This window comes from Oryctolagus cuniculus, chromosome 3 (genome assembly GCF_051225735.1).
Source record: "Oryctolagus cuniculus isolate XC-2025 breed Fujian yellow rabbit chromosome 3, ASM5122573v1, whole genome shotgun sequence".
In the NCBI taxonomy this organism is placed as follows: Eukaryota; Metazoa; Chordata; class Mammalia; order Lagomorpha; family Leporidae; genus Oryctolagus; species Oryctolagus cuniculus.
In genome coordinates this window covers 66,157,797-66,183,738 of record NC_142869.1, presented here as the reverse complement: position 1 = coordinate 66,183,738, position 25,942 = coordinate 66,157,797, and the positions used below count along the sequence as shown (strand labels likewise).

General features: G+C 38.9%; 1 protein-coding gene across 10 annotated transcripts in view; it reads right to left on the bottom strand.

Annotated features, from left to right (window-relative positions):
• The window catches only part of CHN1 (chimerin 1), a 260,367-nt gene that overhangs the window by 153,688 nt on the left and 80,737 nt on the right, over positions 1-25,942 (bottom strand). For 8 of the 10 annotated variants that reach the window (XM_089328123.1, XM_089328122.1, XM_089328121.1 and 5 more), the window contains 2 exons: positions 5,158-5,189; positions 1,707-1,820 (listed from right to left, as the gene is read on the bottom strand). In XM_089328123.1, coding sequence (XP_089184249.1) covers positions 1,707-1,820; positions 5,158-5,189 — 146 coding nt within the window. The remainder of the gene's footprint in view (positions 1-1,706; positions 1,821-5,157; positions 5,190-25,942) is intronic. The other 2 variants (XM_008258771.5, XM_089328126.1) reach the window with 1 other exon arrangement.

Below are 25,942 nucleotides of genomic sequence, written 5' to 3'. Positions count from 1 at the left end.
AGCTGGGAATGAGAAGAGCTTGGAATATTTAGTGTCAGTCAGGAAAAACAGCACGATGTCTGCCTTCTAAGATGACAGCCAACATAATGTAATGGAAACTACTTCAACATTGCAATGACACAAAACTAAGCCTTTACATCAAGGCTTTTTACTTCAGGCAATCAGATGATCAGGCTATGTGGAAACGCAGTGGAGCAGAATTTTAGAATAGGATTATAAAATGTCAGAATAGAAAGATGCTAAAACTAACATCAAAAATTCTGTAGTTTGCCCCATCTTTGAGCTCAATTGTGACAACACGAATAGATATCTGAATAGCTAGACTAGATTTTATTTCTCTTGAATATAATAATCTAAACCTAAAAAACAATATAATTTTTAAGACATGGAAAGGGAAGTTATATTTTATAATTTGTCATAAAAAGAAAACTTCCATGAACTCCTGTAACAAATTGTACTGTGTTAAGTATGGAATTGATTCGGAATTCAGTATGAAATAAGACTGGATCACATCATTCTTTTTTTTTTTTTTTTTTTTTTTTTTTTTGACAGGCAGAGTGGACAGTGAGAGAGAAAGGTCTTCCTTTGCCGTTGGTTCACCCTCCAATGGCCGCCGCGGCTGGCACGTTGCGGCCGGCGCACTGCACTGATCCGATGGCAGGAGCCAGGTACTTATCCCACATCATTCTTTTATCAGAAAGACTGACACTAAATCTTGTGGACAGAAATGAGAGCAGGCCTAAGTGATCTTGGAGAAGGAGTTAGATTTGTTAGTCCCAACCAGTAACATTATCTTTCTGTCCTCCATTGTAGCTACCAAAAGAAATGTCATTTCTTTAACCTCTTTCTTGGGAAATTACCACATTTTAGTCATTTCCAAAGAACTGATGAATGTATGTAGGAACAAACAAATGAATGCATAAACAAAGACAATGGACAATGAGTCTAAGCCTTTGGAATGGTAGCAAAGTCAATCAATTAAAAACACAGATTATGAAGCCAGAATGTCAGGGTTCAAATGCCAGGTGCACAATTTATTAAATGTATGATCTTGACTAAATTATTCAACCTCCAGGTCCTCTATTTCCTCACCTGTAGAGATAACAATAGCACAAAGAGTTGTCTGTGGGGAATAAATGAGGTTGGAGGCCTGGCATGAGGTAAGTACAATAGATAACCAGGCTATTGCACTCTTTTTCTTGTTATTGGGTGATTAGTGCTGGGTCAGTGGAAATACTTGCTTCTGGCCACTGCAGGGTAAGTTAAGAACAGCTAAAACACTAGTCACAGTCCAGTTGATAGGGAAAAGCCCAGAGCTCCCAAGAAAAGCTGCTTCAACAAAAAGCCAACCTAAGAGAAATGACATGGGGTTTAGCTTTGTAAGTTTTTTTTTCTTTTAGTTTCTTGCCTTATTTAAGACATAGATGGAAGCCAAAACAGTAAGACAGATAAGAAAGAAAAGGAGTAGAATGGGATGGAAAGAAGCAGCTATAATAAAAATGCTTTAAAAGTTTTTCAATTCTTAATTACTGAGTACTACCATTCATGAGGAATTTTTAAAAGGTCGCAAAGCTATTAAAATGGTAATTAGGCCCCAAGAAAACAAGAACCAATTCAATTACATGCTGGATGTTTTTAAAATTTAAAGCCCTCTATTAAGAGGGTTTCAAATACAGCACAGTTTTAATTACAGGTCCAAGACTAACCTTAAAGCCAAAGTGTAGGTTCCTGGCTGCCGCTGGCTCTCCCGAATGAGGTAACTCCCCTCGGCCACGCTCAAGAGCTGGTCAGCTGCTTCTCTGGAAATCATGCCATGGAATCTAAGAAACAGGGAAAACTTAGAAACTATATGCTTTCCACATTTCTCAATAAAGCAGGACAAAACAGCACCTCCCCCTTCTCCCGCTGCTTTCTAGACAAACTAGTGCCCACAGTCCAAGAGAAGCACTTAGGTTTAACTGTGCTTATGTTTCTCTGCACCTGGACCCTGGCCAACTTCTCTGTGATGATAAGAACAGCACCAAAGTAGCTATCCAATCCAGTTAACAACTACAGAATCAAAATTCACATCCATTTCAGGGAAGATCAACCCATTTGATCATATGGACCTGTTATAAAAAACATATATAACTATGTCCCATTTCCTTCCTTCTCACTCGTGGCACCGATCCAAAATTTGGCTTGGAGTCTATGCTGGCAGTTTTCCAGGACCCTAGGTTGTCCTTAATCGTCACCATTGCCCAATAATGTTCATAATCTGCATTACTGAATTCTCAAGCCAAAAGCAAACCGTTAATACTTTGCTTTCACTCTCTGCTAAAATCTTTGATTAACAAAGCAAAAAGCAGGAAAAATAAACATAGTAACATAAATGACATATTATTTACATAGGCACAGCAGATTCAACTTTTACAATTTGACATAAAAACTTGGGGAAAAAAGGTAGTAACACTATGTCATCCCAAAATACACTACTTTGGTGTATTCATAATTTTGAGCTGAAAGTACTTGAAAAACACAAATGTAGGGACAGGCTTTCTCTGAAATCTTCTAATCTTCCTGAACATAGATCCTCTAAAAAGCAACTCACCTGTCACCCACCCTCTCCCCAGGAGTTTCAACAACTGCAAAGACCGACTGTATTATAGGAAAGGAAATGAAGTCAATAAAAGCTTGTCATAAACTAGCATATCTCCTCTCTGTTCTTCTAAGAGTCCATTCATCTTTGCTAAAATCATTTACTCTTCCCTAATCGACTTGTATCTCACCTTGCTCTCTTCTATTAAAATTTACTAAGCCCTTAATTCGCACTAGTTTTAGGTATTCTCTTTATTTTTCCAGTGATGTCCCTGTGTGAATGATATTAAAAATCAATGAGCTTGTATACTCTGTGTCCTGTTAATCTGCTCATTGTTAATTTATTTCACAGTCCTAGCTTTCAAATCTAGGTTAGTACATGGAAATTCTTTCCTCCACTACAGTAATTACATTGACTCATTGCTCAAAAGAAATGGCAGCTTCTTGTATGAATGAAACAATAGTCATGAATTTGGAATAATACATTTATCTTGTAAAATATATATTTTTAAACATTTATTTATTTATTTGAAAGTCAGAATTACAGGTAGAGAGGTAAAGGCAGAGAGAGAGAGAGAGACAGAGACAGAGACAGAGACAGAGAGGGACAGATCTTCCATCCATTGGTTCACTCCCCAAACAGCCGCAATGGCTGGGGCTGGGCCAAGCCAAAGCCAGAAGCTTCTTTCAGGTCTTCCACATGTTGGCAGAGGCCCAACCACTTGGCCATTTTCCACTGCCTTTCCAGGTACATTAGCAGGAAGAACAGAAGCAGAGCAGTTGAGACTTGAAACGGCTCCCATATGGGATGACGGTGCTGCAGAGGGCAGCTTGCCCTGATATGCCACAGCACTGGCCCCTGCACATATATATTTCTTAAATTTTTATTTATTCATCTGAGAGGCAGAGAGAGACCGAGACAGAGTTTCCATTGCTCATTCACTTCTCAAATACCTGCAGTGACTGGGCTAAAGTGAGGAAGCAAAAACTCAATTCAGGTCTCCCATGAGGGTGCCAGGAACCCAAGTACTTATTTGAGTCAGGAGCTGGAATTCGGAATCAAATCTAGGTATTCTAATGTGAGTTATGGGTACCTTAAATGCTAAGCTGAACACTTGCTCCTACATGTAATTTTATAGATTGACTTTTTTCACTTAATACTGATAATGAGCATTTTTCAAGTGTTTCAACATAGCCTACCCTGAAATGACATATTTAAAAGGTCTTGAAATAGCATCTTAATAATTTAGCAACCTTGCTAGGGACAAGCCGCAACTTTCTGGAGTTCTTCCTCACAGCAATAGCTTAGTCTACCTCAGTTGAAGCCTTCAAATAACTCATGAGGGGCTGGCACTGTGATGTATCCAGTAAAGCTGCCACCTGTAATGCGGTCATCCCATACAGGCATAGGTTCAAGTCCCAGCTGTTCCACTTCTGATCCAGCTCCCTGCTGATGCACCTAGGAAGAAAGCAAAAGGTGGCCCAAGTCCATGGGCCCGTGCACCCATGTTGGAGACCTGGAAGAAGTTCCTGGTTCCTGACTTTGGATCCACCCAGTTCCAGCCATTGTGGCCATCTGGGGAGTGAACCAGCAGATGGAAGATTTCTTTCTCTCTCTCTCTCTTCATTCTCTCCACTCTCTCCCTCTCTCTCCTCTCTCTCTCCACTTTCTGTAACACTGTCTACCAAATAAATAAAGAAATTAAAAAAAAAAAAAGAAAAAAGCTCACGTAAAGATAGAATTAAAAGATAAAGCACTGGGGTAGAGCTGTGGCATAGTGGGCTAAGCCTCTGCTTGTAGCGCAAGAATCCCATATGGCACCAGTTCATGTTCCAGTTGCTTCTCTTCCGATCCAGCTCTCTGCTATGGCCTGGGAAAACAGGGGAGGATAGCCCAAATGTTGGGCCCCCCCACCTGCATGGGAGACTCGGAAGAAACTCCTGGCTCTTGACTCCGGATTGGAGCAGCTTTGGCCGTTGTGGCCATTCGGGGAGTGAACCAGCAGGTGAAGACCTCTGTCTCTCCCTCTCTCTGTGTGTCACTTTACTTCATGAATAAATAAATCTTTAAAAAAAGATAATGTATATTTTTCATGAACATTTTGAAGACACCCTCATATATATGTGTATGAGGATGCTTAAAAAATTTGTTAAGAAGATGAAATTAAAAGATAAGTTATTTTGGTGCAAAAAATCCTGAAATCTACACTGAGTTTTCCTAATTTGCATTTCCACAAACTTTTCAAGACCCCCTCACATACTTACAGGTAGAAAACACATACATACGTGAGTACATATACAATTTCCTCAAATACATCCAGGATTATTTATTTACTCAAATGGTTTGCATCTTTAACATTATTCATGTACATTGTCCTATGCTATTTTTATCTTTATATTTGTGTTTATTTTCTATGTTTTCACCAATTCGAACATTACATTTGTTTTCAGAAAGAAAAACTTAATCCCACCAAATTTGAATACCCCCTTTACTTCACTTATATTTTTGTTAAAAGAATCAATTTACCTGTCTGTTACATATGCCAATCTATAAAACAGTTTCTGATAACCCATACTTACTCTCTTCCATAATACTTTGGTCTGTTTTCTACCTATTGGAAAGAAAAAGAAAAGTATATCTGTAAAAATGCAAATGTGCAGAACGTAACATTTTATATATGTGGCAAATGAAAGCATTTTTTAAAAGAAAAAGGATTGGAATTGGATTAGATTTTCTAGTCCTACTAGTATATTAAGCATACCATTTGGATGATATCTTTTATCTCTCTAGACCTGTTCCTTTTCTTTTTACTTTATTTGGAAGGCAGAGAGATAAAATGAGAGGGAGGCAAAGGGAGCAAAGAGGGGAGGGAGGGAGAGAAGGAGATGGAGAGGGAAAAAGAAAATATTCATATGCTGATTCCCTCCCCAAATGGCCACAACAGCCAGGGTTGGGCCAGATCAAAGCCAGGAGTCTGGAACTCTATCCAGGTCTCTCATGTGGGTGGTAGGCACCTGAGTACCTGAGCCATCATCTGCTGCCTCACAAGGTGCATATCAGCAGGAAGCTGTATTAGGAGCAGGTATTCCAACATGGAATGTGGGCATCTTAACCACTACATCGAAAGTTTGCCCTGCTGACCTGTTTATTTTCTATAAAATACTATGTATACTGAGAGAGACTCTAGATGAGAAACAGGGAAAACTGATTTTCACCAGGGGAAGATAGCAAACAAAAAGTGGAAGAAGTGCATTCCCAGGGGAGAGTTGGAGAGAAATCTGCAGTGGAAATTCTACAAAACAAAGAGGGACATTGTGGAGCAACATGGAAAGGACACAAAACGACGAGCAGGGACACCACCCACAACTCCAGCAGTCTAAGAATGGAGGAGCCAGCTTGTGAGAACAAGGTGAGAGAAAACTGTGGTAGCCCATGCCACTGGTGACACTGCCTGAGGGAGAACCTGACCGACACTGACTTGGACTCTAGTCTGAAGCCCTAGCCCAGGGCAGGGTTCACACCTAATAAAGCGAAGAAAAATCTCACTTCTTTCTCCCTGTCCCTCACTGAGGGTGCCCTGTGACTGGCAGGGAGAAGGTGCCAACCTGATGCCAGAAGACCCTGCGGCCGGCAGCTTTGCCCATGCACAACCAGGAGATTTTACCAGAAGGAAAAATCCACATTCCCCACTGACATAGAGACAGGCATGGAGGGTTGGCAGGGGGCTGGACATCCACTTAGGATTGTGAGGTGCTCCTATCTTCTCAACCTATCACAGGCTTCAGGGCTCAAACTGCCAAGATGGAGTACCCACAGGCAGTAGGCTCTGGGAATGCCTCTCCTCCCTCCGTGGCTGGGGCAGGCTAATGAGACTGAAAGTGGATCCTCTGCTCCCCGTGACTGTGGGAGCCTTGTGTGCTGTGACGGTGAGAATTCTGTGACTGCACACAGGCTGAGAGGTGTGGCTGGGTCCTTAGGCAATCACTACGTCTGGCTTCAGAGGCTCAGATCTCCCTGACTGCCCGGGGTGGGTCATCACAGAGGGTTCCGTGCTCACACTGAGGACCACACAGATCCTTTGTGTGGTTCATGTGCCTGCATTGGTCGAGGACTGTACCCACTGTAGGCTAACCCTGGGCATTAATCACCTTGGAAGAGAGGAGGTGGTGAGGTTGCGAATACTCCAACAGGGTGGTCATATCCTCCACACTGCTGACAATAGAGAGCTACCATGCTAATCCTAGGTGTCACCCTGTATTTTTGCCTGACCCTTGAGCACTAAACAGAGCTCCCTGGCCCTACCTCGCACACATGTGGATATCTACTAAGACACAGAAGCACAGTTCAAAGGCAAAATCCATCAGAGGAGAAATTCAAGTGTTTCCACAACTGCCTAAAAATTAATGCACAAATACAAGAAACAAGGAAGACAATTTAACTTCCCAAAAGGAACACAACACTTCAAAATTAGAATGTGAAGATTAAAAGATTGATGAGATGTCTAAAATGAATAAAAAATAATGCTCATAAAATTAATCAGAAAACAAACATATAAGATAAAGAAATCCATATACAATATGGATGAAAAATTCTGCCAAGAGATTGAAACCGTGAGGAGAAATCAAACTGAAATATTAGAAATGAAGAATTCAGGGGGACCGGTGCTGCAGCACAGTGGGTTAACGCCCTGGCCTGAAGCACCAGCATCCCATATGGGCGCCGGTTTGAGACCCAGCTGCTCCACTTCCTGTCCAGCTCTCTTCTATGGTCCAGGAAAGCAGTAGAGGATGGCCCAAGTCCTTGGGCCCCTGCACCCACATGGGAGAACCGGAAGAAGCTCCTGGCTCATGGCTTCGGATCGGCACAGCTCCGGCCACTGCAGCCATCTGGGGAGTGAACCATTGGATGCTCTCTCTCTCGCTCTCTCTCTCTCTCTCCCCCTCTCTGCCTCTCTCTCTCTCTCCCTCCCTCCCTCCCTCCCTTTATGCCTCTCTCTCTCTCTCTGCCTCTCCTCTTTCTGTGTAACTCTGACTTTCAAATAAATAAATCTTTAAAAAAAAAAAAGAAATGAAGAATTCAGTATGTCAAATAGAAAATGCAGTGGAAAGCCCAGACAACAGACTTGGTGAAAAAGAAGAAAGAATGCCCACACTAGAAAACAAATCCTTGTAAATAACTCAGAAAAAGAAAAAATTAGAAAAACTGAAAAAAGATTTATAGGATACTATCAAATGACCAAACATATGTTTGTTAGGAGTTCCTGAAGGCATGGAAAGAGAGAATATATTAGAACACCTATTGAGTGAAATAATAACAGAAAACATACCTAATTTGGAGAAAGAAAGGAATATCCAAGTATAGGAAGCACACAGAACTCCTAATAGACACAATCAGAAAATATCTTCACTGTGACATATTACAGTCAATTTTTAACAGTAAAACATAAAAAAAAACCCAAAGGATTCTAAAATGAACACAAGAGAAATGCCAGATTACCTTCAGAGAATCCCCAATTAGACTAACAGCTGATTTTTCATCAGAAACCCTTACAGGCTAGGAGAGAATGGAGAGACATAGTCCAAGTCCTAAAACAAAGAAACTGTCAACTGTCAACCCAGAATACTGTACCCAGCAAAACTCTCATTTATAAATAAAGGTGAAATAAACACCTTCCACAACAGACAGAATTGAAAGAATTTGTCACTGCATATCCAGCCTTAAAAATGACTCAGAGAATGACAGTTACAATTATGAGAGAATGTGAAGGTGGAAAAACCTCCTATTAAAAGTACAAAGGAAATTCAAAGCAAGCTATAGGATTATTTATGGAAAAACAGTAGAACAAAATTGGTACTTATCCATAATAACTTTGAATATAAATGGCCTAAATTCTTCAATTAAAAGATACAGATTGGCTGAATGGACTGAAAAATAAAATCCATCATTTTGCTGCCTACAAGAAACACACCTCACCAACAAAGATATAAAGAGTAAAAGTAAAAGAATGGAAAGAGATACTCCATGCTAACAGAAAGAAAAAACAAGTAAGTATAGCCATCCCAATATCAGAAAACACAGACCTTAACACAAAAACTGTTAAAAGAGACAAAGAGAGGTATTATGCAATGATGAAGGGATAAGTTCAATTGGAAGACATGACTATAATAAATACACATGCACCCAATGCCATGGCATCTGGCTATTTAAAAGAAATATTAATGGATCTAAAGGGAGCCATAAACTCCAATACAATAGTAATAGGAGACCTCAACAACCCACTTTCATCAATGGATAGATCAACTAGACAGAAAATTAACAAAGAAATAACAGAGCTATGGACCAAATGGAGTTAACTGATATCTACAGCATATCATCCCAGAATTGGAAGAATACATTCTTTTCATCAGTGCAGGAAACATTCTATAGGATAGACCAATATGCCAGTCCACACAGCAAATCTCAGCAATTTAAAAAAATTGAAATCATATCATGTATCTTTTCTGACTACAATAGAATGAAGCTGGAAATGTATAATTTAAGAATCTCTAAAACATATCCAAACACATAGAGATTTAACATGTTCCTGAAAGAACAGTGGGTTAAAGAAGAAATCAAAAGGAAAATAAAAAAATACTCGGAACCAAATGAAGATGACAATAAAACATATCAAAACTTATGGGATAGAGCAGAAGCAGTGTTAAGAGGGAAGTTCTTAGCAATTAGTGCCTACATCAAGAAATTGGAAAGGCATCAAATCAATGATCTATTAATTCATCTCAAGGACCTAGAAAATTAACAAAGTAAACTCAAAATTACTAGGAGGAAAGTAGTAACTAAAGTTAGAGAATAAACAAAATTGAAACAAAAAATAATACAAAAGATCAGTGAAATGAAGAGCTGGTGTTTTGAAAAAATAAACAAAACTGATATATCATTGAAAAAAAAAAAAAGAGGGAGAAGACCCAAATCAATAAAATCAGAGATGAAAAAAGAGATGTAACAACAGATACAACTAAAATAAAAAAGAATCATCAGGAATTACTACAAACAGCAATTTGCCAACAAATTGGAAAATTCAGAGGAAATGAATAGATTCCTAGACACACAGAATCTACCAAAATTGAGTCATGAAGACACAGAAAACTTAAACAGACCAATAATCAAGGTAGAGACTGAATCAGTAACAAAGTCTCTCCCAACAAAGAAAAGCCCAGGACGCGATGGCTTCACTGCTGAATTTGACTAGACTAAAAAGAACTAATTCCAATTCTTCTCAAACTATTCAAAACAACAGAAAGGGAGGGAATCTTGCCAAAATTCTTCTATGAGGCCAGCATCACCTTAATTTTCAAATCAGAAAGAGATACAAAAAAAAAAAAAAAAGAGAGAGAGAGAACTATAGACCAACATCACTAATGAACATGGATGCAAAAATCCTCAACAAAACATTAGCTAATTTAATCCAATAATACATCAGAAAGATCATTCACCCAGATCATGTGAGATTTAACCTTGGTATGCAAAGATTATTCAACATACACAAATCAATAAATATGATTTACATTAACAAATGCAAGAATAAAAATCGTATGATTAGCTCAACAGATGCAGAGAACATTAGATAAAGTACATCCTTTTATGATAAAAACCTTAAGCAAACTGGGTATAGAATGAACATATATTAACAGGATCAAGGCAATATACAACCAACCCACATCCAGTATCTTACTGAATGGGTAAAAGTTGGCAGTATTTCCTCTAATATCCAGAATGAGGAAAGGATGCTCACTTTCACCACTGCTATTCAATATAGTTTTTGGAAGTTTTGGCCAGAGCCATTAGGCACGAAAAAGAAATCAAATGAATACAAATTGGAAAGGAGGAAGTCAAATTATCCCTGTTTGCAGATGACATGATTCAATATACAAGGGAACCAAAAGACCACTAAGAGGATACTGGAACTCATAAAAGAGCTTTGTAAGATGGCAGGATCTAAAATTAACAAAAAAAATCAATAGCCTTTGTATACACAGAAAATGCCAAAGCTGAGAAAGAACTTTTAAGATCAGTCCCATTCATAAAAGCTACAAAATTTTGGACAATTAAGAGTAAATTTAACCAAAAAGGTCAAAGATTTCTTTGTTGAAAATTACAAAACATGGGCCGGCACTGTGGCACAGTAGGTTAATTCTCCGCCTGTGGCGCTGGCATCCTATATGAGTGGGTGCTGATTCTAGTCCCAGCTGCTCCTCTTCCAATCCAGCTCTCTGTTGTGGCCTGAGAAAGCAGTGGAAGATGGCCCAAGTCCTTGGGCCCCTGAACCCACATGGGAGACCAGGAAGAAGCACCTGGCTCCTGGCTTTGGATTGGCGCAGCTCCGGCCGTTGTGGCCATCTGGGGAGTGAACCAACGGAAAGAAGACCTTTATCTCTGTCTCTCCCTCTCACTGTCTGTAACTCCAACTCTCAAATAAATAAATAAATTTTTTTAAAAAAGAGAAAATTACAAAACATTAAAGAAATAGAAGACACAAAATAATGGAATATCTTCCATGTTTATGGATTGGGAGAATTAATATCATCAAAATGGCCATACTTGAAAGCAATTTATGGATACAACGTGATCCCAATCACAATACCCAGGACATCCTTCTCAGATCTAGAAAACAAACAAAAAAGCTAAAATTCATATGGAAACACAAGAGACCCTGAATAGCTAAAGCAATCTTATACAAGAAAATCAAAGCCAGAGGCATCACAATACCTTTTTCAAGACATACTACAGGGCAGTTATAATCAAGACAGCCTGGTACTAGCACAAAACCAGACATGTAGACCAATGGAACAAAATGGAAACCCCAGAAATCAACTTACAAAGCTACAACCAACCGATCTTTGACAAAAGAGCAAAAATCAATCCCTAAAGAAAGGACAGTCTCTTCAATAAATGTTGCTGAGAAAACTGGATCTCCATATGCAAAATTATGAAACAAGGCCCCTACCTACACTATATACAAAAATCAACTCTAAATGGTTCAAGGATCTAAATCTATGACCTGACACCATCAAAGTATTAGAGAACATCTGGGAAACTCTCCAAGACACTGGCATAGGCAAAGACTTCTTAGAAAAGACCCCAGAAGCACACTCAACAAAAGCAAAAATAGACAAATGGGATTACATCAAGCCAAGAAACTTCTGCAGTACAAAGGAAACCCTCAACGAAGTGAAGAGGCAACCAACAAAACGGGAGAAAATATCTGCAAACTCTGAGGCTGATAAAGGATTAATATTCAAAATCTATAAAGAGCTCAAGAAACACAATACAAAGCAAACAATCCAGTTAAGAAATGGACTAAGGACTCGAACAGGTATTTTTCAAAAGAAGAAATTTCAACATCCAACAGACACTTGAAAAAATTATCAGAATCACTAGTCATTAGGGAAATGCAAATCAAAACAACAATGAGTTAGAATGGCTTTCATACAACAATCAACAAACAACAAATGCTGGCAAGGATCTGGGGAAAAGGTACCTTAACATACTGTTGGTGGGAATGCAAACTAGAACAGCCATGTGGAAGACAATAGGGAGATTCCTCTGAAAGGTAAAAACAGAACTGCCATATGACCCAGCCATCCCACTCCTGGGAATTTACCCAAGGGAAATGAAATCAGCATATGAAAGAGTGATCTGTATCCTCATGTTTATTGCAGCTTAATTCATAATAGCTAAGATGGAATCAAACCATATGTTCATCAACCAATGACTGGATAAAGAAAAGGTGGTATATATATACTATAGAATGCTACTTAGCCATAAGAAGGAATAAAATCCTGTCTTTTGCAACAAAATTAACGCAACTGGAAACCACTACACTCAGTGAAATAAGCCAGTAACAAAAAGACAAATACCATGTTTTCCCTGATCTGTGGTAATAGAGTACAAAAAAAAAAAAAAGCAGTGTGCATGAGCAAAACTGACATTTTGAGATTTGATTACTGCTTACAGCCCTTGTCTCTATTGTTGAGGTACATTTTTTTCTTCTTACCATTTGCTGAATTATTTACTTAGTGGAGGGTTAAGCTTATGACTATAAAATAAACTGAAAGTAGATCATTATAAAAATTAAAAGAAAGAAAAAGGAAGGAGGAGGGAGGTCAGGGTGAGGGGGTGTGGGTAGGGAGGGTAGGGTGGGAAGTATCACTCTGCTCCTAAATATTTATATATGTAATACATGAAATTTTTTTATCTTGTATAAATAAAAATATTTAAAAAGAGTATAGAAAAAATAATTCATCATGCAAAAACACATTTGTGGTACTTCTGCATTATCAGTTGATTTGTTTCAACAGCAATTGATAACACACATTAAGATCTTAAAAGTGCCCTACTTTCTGACCTTGCAATTCTATGTATAGGCCTTCATCCTTGGAAAATAAACTGTATTCAAAAAAAAAAAAATACTTCAAGCACAAAAAAATTCCATACTTACCAAAAAGGTTTGATTAGATCACCTTTCAGTTCTCAAATTTAATAAGAAAAAATGTTCTCGTGCTTTCAGTTCTCAAATTTAATAAGAAAAAATGTTCTCAAGTATTATAAAACATCCAAAAACAATGTCACTAGTGTGTCACAGCAGATTGTGGCTTTTCTCCCGTCCTCTACTGTTCTTCCTTTCTGTTCTTCAGTACTTTCCATTCTCTTACCATCTCAATATAATCTTGCCCTCTTCTCCCATCAGCTCTTCTCTTACCCCAGTTTATCTCCTCCTAGATTTTCATAGGATATGTCCTGGATGTAGGTAAGAAAAGCTCCAGCAGAACAGATTATGAAGAATTTTTACCAAGGTAGACAGAAAGATAGAAGGCATTTGGCTCACTCAATCAAAAAAACATCTACAAAATGCTAAAGCTGTGGTAGATATTTTTCTACCTGTGAGGACACATCACTGAATAAGACCAAAGTTGTCACAATTCTTTTGGAATTCACATTGCAATGGTGAAAAGACAGAAAATACATTTGTAAAAGAACACTACGAGAAAAGAAGTGGTGGTTAGGTGCTTTAATGCAAATATGAATGGGTAGAAAGGGAGGACTTATGATATATTTAAGTTAGGTAGTCAGGAAAGGATCTCTGAGAAGATGCTATTTAGACATCAACTCTAACTGAAAAATCAGAGGATCAAAAAATGTTTCTCTAGAAGGTACTTTGGTGATATGGACTCCATCTATCAAGTTCTTGCTATTTGCTATATATTTTAGTTACATTTAAAGGTCATTTAATCATCATAAGATAGGATTATTCTACTTCATGCTGATAAGATTATCACTGTCATTTTACTTATTTTTATGGCCAAGTTTCCATTTATGTTTATTTTAAATTGACAAAATTTGTACATATATATTGGGGTTGGCATTGAGGCACAGAGGGTTAAGACACTGTCTATGATGCTGGTATCCCTTATGGGTGCTGATTTGAGTCCCAGCTGCCCCACTTCCAATCCAGCTCCCTGCTAACAGCCTGGGAAAGCAGCAGAAAATGGCCCAGTACGTGGACCCTTGGACCCACATGAGAAACCTGGATGAAGCTCCCGGCTACTGCCTTTCGTCTGGCCCAGTCCTAGCCATCATGTCCATTTGAGGACTGAACGAGCAGGTGGAGGATCTCTCTATATGTCTCTCTTGCTCTCTCTGTAACCCTGTCTTTCAAATAAATAAATCTCTTAAAAATAAATTATGGGGCTGGTGCTATGGTGCAGTGGGTTAAAGCCCCAGCAGAACAGCACTATAGGCCGGCATCCCATATGGGCACCAGCTCTAGTCCCAGCTGCTCCACTTCTGATCCAGCTCTCTGTGGTAGCTTGAGAAAGCAGTAGAAGATGGCCCAAGTCCTTGGACCTCTGCACCTGCATGGGAGACCTCTGCACCTGAGGGGGAGCTTTTGGTTCCTGGCTTCGGATTGGCCTAGCTCCAGCAGTTGCAGCTATTTGGGGAGTGAACCAGCACATAGAAGACCTCTCTCTCTCTCTCTCTTTCCCCCTCTGTAACTCTGTCTTTCAAGTAAATAAATCTTTAAAAAAAAAACAGAAAAATTGTGTGTACATATACACATATATGTAACAAACTATGTAATACACATATTAGTATTATACAATTATGTCATTGTTTTTCCTCATATGAATGGCCCACTCTCTCAATTTAAGTCTTGAAATAATTGTTAAGTATGTTCAAATCATGACACTAATAACACCTAAGTTTACAATGGTTATCTAACAGTATAATATGTGCATATATATTATGAATTATAGCATGATCTTTTGCTATATGACTACATTGTGGAATTGTTTCAAAAAGCTATAATACCTATTATATTATCTCATCTTCTTTTTGGTTTTTGTGATCAGAACGTTTAAAAGCTACTCTTGGCGATTTTCTAGCACACATTATCAACTACAGTCACCATGCTATATCACAGATCTGTTGAATTTACTACTCCCATTTAAATGAAACTTTGTATTCTTTTTTTTTCATTATTTAGAGAATACTTTATTAGTTCTGTAATCAAACCCACGTAGATAAGACCTTACATATTTAATACAGTGCGTTACCCCTGTACAAATGGAAAAAAAAATTAAGTTTAACGTTTCTAGACCAATATGGCTGTTAATTTCTGTACAATGCCAACTCAACACGGTAAACTGGGATACTTTTCTCAAAGTTGACAGCACAGCTAAAGTTTCCAAAAATTCAATTATATATATGTGTATATATATATATTTATATAAAAAGACCAGTAATAGCAGTATGTTATGTATCAATAGCAGCAACAGCTTTTCCAGGTTCTGCAGTCATTTGAACAAAATTATAGAGACATCTAGCACACTCCATTAAAAAAAAAAAAGGTAAAAAAACAAAACCCCGAAAACAGCAAAGAAACTTCGTATTCTTTAACCACTATCTCCCCAAATCTCATCTCACTCCCAGACCCTGATAAAGTACCTTCTATTCTCAGCTTCTGTGAGTTCAAAGCTTTTTGGTTCCACATCTGAGATCATGCAGTGTTTATCTTTCTGTGCCTGGCTTATTCCACTTAATACACAATTGTCCTTCAAGTTCATCTTTGTTGCTACAAATGACGATTTTCTTCTTTTTCAAGGCTGGATCCAATTTGGAATTTAAAGCATTCCACTGTATACTGGAATGGACTATACACTAGAGTACTTCAAAAATGGTTGTGGAAAAGTAGAATTTATTCTGTCAGTCCAAAAACATTTTGAAGTCCATGTAGTTTTTTGGTTTTTTTTTTGTTTTGTTTTGTTTTTTTTTTTTTTTTTTTTTTTTGACAGGCAGAGTGGACAGTGAGAGAGAGAGACAGAGAGAAAGGTCTTCCTTCCGTTGGTTCATCCCCCAAATGGCTGCTACAGTTGGAGTGTTGCGCTGATCTGAAGCCAGGAACCAGGTGCTTCTTCCTGGTCTTCCATGTGGGTGCAGGGCCCAAGCACTTGGGCCATCTCCCACTGCCTTCCCGGGCCACAGCAGAGAGCTGGACTGGAAGAGGAGCAGCCAGGACAGAATCTGGCAGCCCAACCAGGACTAGAAACCCAGGGTGCCGGCGCTGCAGGCGGAGGATTAGCCTAGTGAACCGTGGCGCCAGCCCATGTAGTTTTTTCAATGCACACCTTTTATAAGTTTTTTGAGGACCCCTCAGACAATATTCCACTGTATATAAACAGAACATTTTCTTTATCCATTCATTCACCGATGGGTCACACTCCAGTGATACCGTATCCTGGCTATTGGAATAGTGCAGCCATGGACACTGGAGTGCAGATCTCTTTCCAACATACTGATTTCAATTCTCGTAGATACATATCCAACAGTGAGATTGCTGCTTCATATGGCAGTGAAGAAACAGTATCTGAGAGGTTGGATAACCCTTTCAAGCGTATTTGTTCAACTGGTAAGAGCTCTTTGTAGTTCATACTCAGGAATAGCAAAAAGGGCCCAAACTCTCTGGGCCCTAAATGATACTGACTCATATAAGCCAGGATTAATATGGCAGTTCCCACACCAACTCAAAGCCTGCCTTTTCAATGATCATCTCTCTCCTTCAGTTCTACATATAGCCTGGCTGCCAATTCAGCCACATGAGGTAGTTTCCAGGAAACTTTATAGATATTCATTCAGGGTACAGAAAAATAAATTTCTTCCCTAGTAGTAGTGGTTTATTTATTCCTCCCTCCCAATGGCAAAACTAGCTTTGGTTCCATGTGCAATTCTTCTCAATTCCTTCAATTCATATAAACTTGTGTTGTTCTGCATTTTCTTTTCAGTCAATATAACATCAGCCTGGTTCTCACATCTTATGAGTAAAATAGAATTTGAATATATGCTCATTTTCCTGTGTTTACTAGAGTCAGGATTTTAACTTTTCCTAAATCTAGACTTGAATAATTTACCCTTCAGGAATATTCTGTTGTCAGTTAATGTTGTACTCAGATCATATATTATCTTCCCAAAGTGTGTTCCACCTGACTTGGTCTTGTTCCAAAATCTCTGCTCATGAAACTGTTTTAAAAGTCAACTGGCCGGCACCGTGGCTCAATAGGCTAATCCTCCGCCTTGCGGCGCCGGCATACCGGGTTCTAGTCCCGGTCGAGGCGCCGGATTCTGTCCCAGTTGCCCCTCTTCCAGGCCAGCTCTCTGCTGTGGCCAGGGAGTGCAGTGGAGGATGGCCCAAGTGCTTGTGCCCTGCACCCCATGGGAGACCAGGAGAAGCGCCTGGCTCCTGGCTTCGGATCAGCGCCGGCCACAGCGTACTGGCCACAGCGTACTGGCAGCAGCGGCCATTGGAGGGTGAACCAACGGCAAAGGAAGACCTTTCTCTCTCTCTCTCACTTGTCCACTCTGCCTGTCAAAAAAAAAAACAAACAAACAAAAAAAAAAAACAAACAAAAAAAAAACAAAAAAAAAAACCACACACATTAAAAGTAAGTCAACTGGCTGGCAGGATCCCTACAGCTATAGATGATGGCTAGACTATTTTTAGGTCCAGGGCTTACACAGTGGGGTCATGGACCTCCTGGGATAGCAAACTTTGCTTTTGAGATTAAAAATTCAATGTTTGGGTCTTAAAGAACTAATTTAAGTTTCTGTAGTATTATATGAAAAAAAATGTTATTCAGAAGAACAATTTAGCAGTGCCATTCAGACTAAAAATGTGCAAAGGCTTAATTTTGTACTAAACAGGAACACTTACACATACACCCTAACAATTTTCACTTGAGCACCGTTTGTAGTCATTTCAAAAATGGAAATAAATACATGCCACTAGGGGATTTAAAAACCAGCTTTGGGGTCAGTGCTGTAGCAAAGCAGGTAAAGCTGCCCCCTGCAGTGCCAGCTTGCCACATGGACACCAGTTTGAGTCCCGGCTGCTCCACTTCAATCCAGCTCTCTGCTATGGCCTGGGAAAGCCGAAGATGGCCCCAGTCCTTGGGCCCTTGCACCGACGTGGGAGACCCAGAAGAAGCTCCTGGCTCTTGGCTTCAGATCAGCACTGCTCTAGCCATTGTGGCCAGTTGGGGAGTGTATCAGTGGATGGAAGACTCTCTTTTTCTCTGCCTCTCCTTTTCTATGTAACTCTGACTCTCAAATAAATAAATAATCTTTTTCAAAAATCAACTTTATAGGGGCCAGTGCTGTGGCGAAGTGGTCTAAGCCTCCACCAGCAGGCATCCCATATGGGTGCTGGTTCTAGTCCCAGCTTCTGTTCTTCTGATTCAGATCTTGGCTACAGCCTGGAAAAGCAGTGGAGGATGGCCCAAGTGCTTGGGCCCCTGCACCCGCATGGGAGACCAAGAAAAAGCTCTTGGCTTCCGGTTGGCCCGGCTCCAGCTGTTGTGGCCACTTGGAGAGTGAAACAGTGGATGAAGACCTTTCTGTCTCTCCCTTTCTCTGTCTCTCCATCTGTCTGTAACTCTACCTCAAGTAAATCAATAAATTTTTAGAATCAGCTTTATGATACAAATAATGTGCATGATTTGAAGGAATGATGTAGATCTGCAGGAACCAAATCATTATGAAAACCATAGAAAGTATTAGGTATGTCAGCTTTTCGTTACTATAATAAAATATGTGAGGCAGAGTACTTTACAAAGAAAAGAGGCCTATTAGTTCACTGTTCTGGAGGTCCACGGTCCAAAGATACGGTGCAGTCTTTGGAAAGGGTTCCACTGGCTGTATCACATCTGGTGGGGACATATATATTTCTCTATCTATGTTATCCCTGTTTCCTTACGAAGCCACCAGGAATCAATCATAGAGGCTCTATCCTAACAACCTAATTCAGTCTAATCACTTCAAAAGACACCATCCCTGTATTAAGTTCCCACCCTCTTAGTATTATTAACATAAGACTTTGGAGACTGCATTCCTGCATCAGTTCAGGACAAATACTCAAACCACAGTAGGATACAAATATAAGCTGTGGAATATAAAGCATGACAGTCCTTAGGAACAAGCACACAGACACACGATGCTGTTCTATATTTATATCTCAGAAAGTGATCTGAAAGTACACACACCAAATTCTGAAGAGTCACATCTAGGAACATAGAGGGAGAACCACCAGGAGAAGGTCATGGGAGAGACATGAAGAATGTATTCATGTATTAGTTACACATCTAAAAATCAACATTTACAAATACAAATCAAGTTAATTTTTGTGTAATCATATATTACAGCCTGAAGCACACTAAAATGTCACCCAACATTTTGAGGAGACCGCATCTTTTTCCTCATTGTTGCAGCTGGTTGAAGGTAAAGTACCTTGTCAGGCCTATGGCACTGAGGTAAAAGGAAAGAAGAGTGCTTTAATACATTCTGCTCCCTGATGAAAATCCTGTACAACTGTACAAAGAAATAGTCATAGTAGAGGGATTGGTGGTTACAAGCGATGTGGTATTCTACTATACTTTTCCAATTCAAGACAAATATTGGTACAGTCTTACATTAAATCCATAACATGCTTCCATTAACTGCCTAAAGAACTATCTTCACAACATAATTGAACTGGGACTTATAATGTTAAATAATTGTTTTGCTTTATAAGAAATTAGGTAAACACTGATGCTTAGTATAATACTGTTATAACAGGCAATATGTCCAAAATAAAATCTACACACCAACTCATTCTTCTCTATATTTTTATAGCAGAAATGTAAAAAGACATAAAGGTTTTCTTTCTCTTGTTGAGATAGTAGAGATCAGATTATACTACCCCAAAACATGCCTCTTTGGCATAAAGCTTATTCTGAAGTAAAGGCAATTAAGAAAAATAACTTTTCTGCTTAAAAGTGAGCAGAAATTTTCCTTTTGTGAATTTACATTTATGAAATAAATTTCCATGTGTTAAAGATGTACCCCTCTCCCATCTGAGGAAGATACCAACTCCAGAGCCAGCTCTTATCACCTGAGAGTAAATGAGTAACAAAACTAACCAAATAATCCTTATTTACTATATATTTCCTTTCTACAACTCACCCATCCCAAAGCCCAAATCCATTTTCCTTTATTCCCTTGTCCCTCTGTATCATCTTTTGTTAGACTGATATATAAGCCAGCTGCCTCTTTGGGGTTTTCACTTCTTTTCTGTGAGCACCCCACCTTGTGTGTATATGAAATAAAACTTCTCTCCCATTAATCTGTATTTTGTTAGTTTAATCTGCAGTCCCTAGCTACTAAATCTAAGGATAAGAAAGTTTTTCTTCTTCTACCATAGCATTTAGATATTTTGCTAATATCTAAGATATTATCATTTAAGAAATGATTTGGAACAGTCTTTTAAAACTCACAGATATCAAAATCAAACTACTCTAATCAGATTCAATAATTCAATATTAAATCTAATATCATGAAAATGATTATTAATGATTCCAAATAAGTTTACTTACAAATACGCCAAAGTAGAAATTAAATGTTACATGCAATAGCAAAATATATTTATGTTTATACAAATATTTATGTTTGCATTTATGTTTTATAAATTGACAATAGTCAAGGGACTTTTTATAGAATAAAACTGGTTTAAATTAATATGACTAAGAAAGGTTAAAATGAGTACTTATGTTGAATTCTATGCTTTGCTTTCTCCAACACTTTATACTTATTTATTGTGTTATGGGTAGGAAAAATGGGGAACAAGGACAACCAAAAGACATGTAATGAAAAATGAAAGACACTTATAAAGATACCATGCCACTGGAGAAAGAAAACTTAATCCAACATTATTTAACATGACACAATGTAAATATAATATAGGAATTCAATAAATAAATGAATGTTCATTTATCAATATATTAAATGTCAATGAACCTGCAGTTTGTAAACAATGATCATAGCTAAAACATTTTCATCAAATTCAAACCACATCCTCAAAGAAAACTCTAATCTTTTATTTTTCACAAAAACAAGAAAAGTTTATTTAACACAGAAGCATTTTACTCTCCACAGAAAATATAAAGGCATTACAAATAAATAAAAGTACTACCCTTCTATTTCTTAGTGATGGAACTCTACTATATGGCTATAATTCAAGAGTCGTTTAAAAAAGTTATTCCACATTCAAAAAGTACCTCTGGAACAAGTGTTTGGTCTCCTAATTAAGATACTAGTTAGGGCCGGTGCTGTAGTGCAGCAGGTTAACACCCCGGCCTGAGGCGCCAGCATCCCATATAGGCAACGGTTCGGGTTCCAATCCAGCTCTCTGCTGTGGCCTGAGAAATCATTAGAAGATGGTCCAAGTCCTTGGGCCCCACCCGCGTGGGAGACCGGGAGGAGGCTCCTGGCTCCTGGTTTCAGATTGGCGCAGCTCCAGACATTGTGGCTAACTAGGGAGTGAACCTTCGGATGCAAGACCTCTCTCATTGTGTAACTCTGACTTTCAAATAAATAAATCTTAAAAAAAAAAAAAAAAAGATACTAGTTGAGGGGGCCAGCACCGTGGCTTAGTAGGATAAGCCTCTGCCTGCCATGGCAGCATCCCCTGTGGGTGCCAGTTCGTGTCCCAGCTGCTTCTCTTCCAATCCAACTCTGCTAATGGCCTAGGAAAGCAAGTGCTTGGGCCCCTGCACCCATGTCAGAGATCCTGAAGAAGATCCTGGCTCCCGATCAGGCCAGCTCCAGCAGTTGCGGCCACTGGGGGAGTGAACCAGTGGATGGAAGAGCTTGTTCTTTGTAACTCTCTGTGTCTCAAATAAATAAATAAATCTTAAAAAAAAAATTCCAGTTGAGAGGCCTGCATTCTATATTGGAGTCCCAGCTCTGCTCCTGATTCCAGCTTCCCGCTATGGAGCACCCTTGGAGGCCACAATGGTATCTCAAATAGGGATCCCTGCCACCCATGTGGGAGATCTGGACTGAGTTCCTGGCTACTGGTCTTGCCCGGGCTAGCCCTGGCCATGGCTGATGAGGGCATCTGGGAATAAACTGGCAGATGTGAGCTCTGTTTCTGCTTCTCAAATATAAACAAACAAGCAAATAAGTAATTTAAGAAAAAAGTACCTCTGGAGGTGAGGTCACTAGATCAATAAACTAGAACATTCATAAAAATTTCAAATTGCTTACTGCTGCTCATTTCTGACAGTGGCAGTTACCTGGTCAGAAGTCACAAGAAATCATTATCTCCTTTGTTCATACAGTGAAAAATGATAGATGTAGGCAGGCAGGCACATTAGCATTCTAATTGTTTGCTGGAAATTTGTAGGATGCTTCTTAAAAGGAGGCATGTTATATACATGAAACTCTTAAGAAACAGTACAATTACCTGAGTCAACTCTTTTTATCTTTTTAGGTAAAATTCTAGAGAAATATAAAGGCAATATACAAAACAAACAAAAAACACTGTCAAGTGTCAAGTTTTTTTTCTGTGGTGTGTTTTCAATACTGCTCAGTTGTCTACAGAGATTGTCAGGGTGGGGAACCACACATTTGGTACTTGTTTCCTATCATGGTGATTCTGAATTAAAGGCAACTGAATCAATTAACACTCAACTCTAGCTTTGGGTCTATTTTAATTTCCTGTATTATTAAAGTAAGGAAGGAGGCAGGTGGGGAAGAAGGAAAAGACAGAGACTGCTGCTACCATCTCATGACCTGAAAAAAGTCATTAATACACATACACATACACACACACATTACTCTCATACTTTAAATTAAAATTAGAAACGGGGGCCAGCATTGCGGCTAAACTGCCACCGGACATCACCGGCAACCCATGCGAGCACTTGTTCAAGTACCAGTTTCTGTACTTACTGTCCAGCTCCCTGCTAATGCTCTTGGGAAAGCAGCAAAAGACAGCCCAAGTCCTTGGGCACCCGCCACCCATGTGGGAAAATCAGAAGAAGCTGCTGGTTTCTGTATGACCCAGCCCTGATTATTACAACCTTCTGAGGAGTTAACCACTGGATGTAAGGTCAGTTGGTCTCTCTGTCTCTCCCTCCCTCCCTTTCTCTCTGTGATTCTGCATATCAAAGGAATAAAAATAGATCTTATCAGAAATAGACGCTTATGGGCTGGCTCCTGGCTGGCTGCTCCTCTTCCAATCTAGCTCTCTGCTAACAACTGGGGAAAGCACAAGTGGGAGGGCCCCTACACCCATGTGGGAGAGCTGGAAGAAGTTCTTGGCTCCTGGCTTTGGCTCAGCCCAGCTCCAACTGTTGCAGCCATTTGAGGAGTAAACCAGCGATGGAAGGACCGTTCTGTCTCTCCTTCCCGCTGTAATACTGCCTCTCAAATAAATAAATAAGTAAATCTTTTAAAATAAACACATCTTACAAGTCTCACATTATGAATTATTTATCATTATATTAAGATACTTATTCTTTTTCTCCCCCAGAAACCTTTTATTTAAGGAATACAAACTTCATACATTTCATAATTACAACTCTAGGAATGTGGCGACTCTTCCCACGGTACCCACCCTCTCCTATTCATTCTCATTTTTTATGAAGAACCATTTTCAATTAACTTTATACACATATGATTAACTCTATGTTAAATAAAAAATTCAACCAATAGTATGGGGTGAAAAAACCTTGTTCCTCAACAGTCGGGAAAAGGGCTGTTCAAAGTAGTTGATTCTCAAAGTGTCAATTTCATCTCTATAGATTACCTTTCAGGTGCCCTATTAGTTATCACAGGTCAGGGAGAACACATGGTATTAGTCCTTTTAGAACTGTCTTATTTCACCAAGTATGAAATTTTCCAGTTTCATCCATTTAGTTGCAAACGACCAGATTGCACTTTTTTTACTCAGCTGTGTAGTATTCCATGCTTAACCCGGTCTTCAGCTGACAGGAATTTAGGCTGATTCCATGTCTCAGCTATCGTGAACTGAGCTACAATAAACGTGAGGGTACAGATAATTCCTTCATATACTGATTTCATTTCCCTTGGGTAAATTCCCAGGAATGGGATGGCTGGGTCATATGGTAAGTTTATATTCAGATTTCTGAGGTATCTCCAACTGTCCTCCATAGTGGTTTTACCAGTTTACATTCCCATCAACAGTGGATTAGGGTACCTTTTTCCTCACATCCTTGCCAGCATTTGTTATTTGTTGATTTCTGTATTACTTCCTTTCTCCTACTAGTTTTGGGTTTTGTTTGCTGTTTTTCTAGTTCCTTGAGAAGCATTGATAACTCATTTATTTGGTGCATTTCCAATTCTTGATATAGGCACTAACTGCTAAAACTTTCCTCTTAACACTACTTTTGCTGCATCCCAAAAGTTTTGATGTTTTATTGTTATCTTCATCAGCTTCCAGAAACTTTCTCTTTTGATTTCACAATGAGCCACTGTTCATTCAGGAGCATGCTGTTCAATCTCCACATGTTTATATATGTTCTAGGGATTCCCGAGTTGTTGATTTCCAGCTTCATTCCATTGTGGTCAGAGAAGATGAATAGTATCATTTTGATTTTTTTGAATTTTGTAGGACTTGCTTTATGGCCTAGTATGTGGACAATATAAAGAAAGTTCCATATACTGGTGAGAAGAATGTGTATTCTGTGACTGTAGGATGGAAAGTTCTGTAGATATCTCCTATGTCCATTTGTTCAATAGTATTGATTAACTCTGCTGTTTCCTTGCTGATTTTCTGTCTGGTTGATTTGTCCATCACTCAAAGTGGGGTACTGAAGTCCCCCATTACTATTGTATTGGAATCTGTCTCCCTTTAGATCCATTAACATTTCTTTTAAATAGCCAGGTGCCCTGTAACTAGGTGCATATATGTTTATAATAGTCACATCTTCCTGCTGAACTGACCCCTTAATCATTACATAGTGCCCTTGTCTCTTTTAATAGTTTTTGTGTTAAAGTATTTTGTCTGATATTAGGATAGCTACAACAGCTCCTTTTTGGTTTCTGTTAGTATCAACTATCTTTTTCCATCTTTTCACTTTCAGTCTGTGTGCATCTTTGTTTGTGAGATGTGTTTCTTGTAAGCAGCAAATAGATGGGTTTTGTTATTTAATCCATTCAGCCAGTTTGAGTCTTTTGACTGAAGTGCTGAGGCCATTCACAAAATGACTATTGGTAAGTAATGACTTGCCCCTGCCATTTTTCCAAATTTTTCTATAAATATTCCCATTGTTTACTATGGATTTCCTTTGTACTTTTACTGACAGATTTCCTACCTTCACGTTCTTTCATAGTGATGGTCATGTTTCTGTGTTTCTGTGCGTAGCACATCCTTAAGCATCTTTTGTAAGGTTGGACAAGTGGTGACTAATTCTTTCAATTTCTGTTTGTTATGGAAGGTCTATTTGACCTTCATTCATAAATGAGAGTTTTGCAGGGAAGAGTATTCTGGGCTGACAGTTTTTTTCTCTTAAGACTTGGAATATATCTCGCCATTCTTTTCTAGCCTGTAGGGCTTCTAATGAGAAGTCTGTTGTTAGTCTAACTGGAGATCCTCTGAAAGTAAACTGGTGTTTCTCTCATGCATATTTTATAATATTTTCTTTGTATTTTACAGTGGGGAGATTGACTACAATGGAGAAGATCTTTTCCGGTCATGTCTATTAAGAGTTTTATGTACTTCCTATACTTGGATATCCCTTCTTTCTCCAAATTAGTGAAGTTTTCTGTGATAATTTCACTAGAAAGTCCTTCTAATCCATCCTCTCTTTCAACACCTTTAGGAACTCCTAAGAGCCTTATATTGGTGGTTTGATAGTATCCCATACACCTCCAACACTGTTTTTTAGTTTTCTAATTTCTTCTTCTTGTTTTTGGTCTGACTATAAAATTTCCAGAGATTTGTCTTCTAACTTGCATATTCTTTCTTATGCTTCA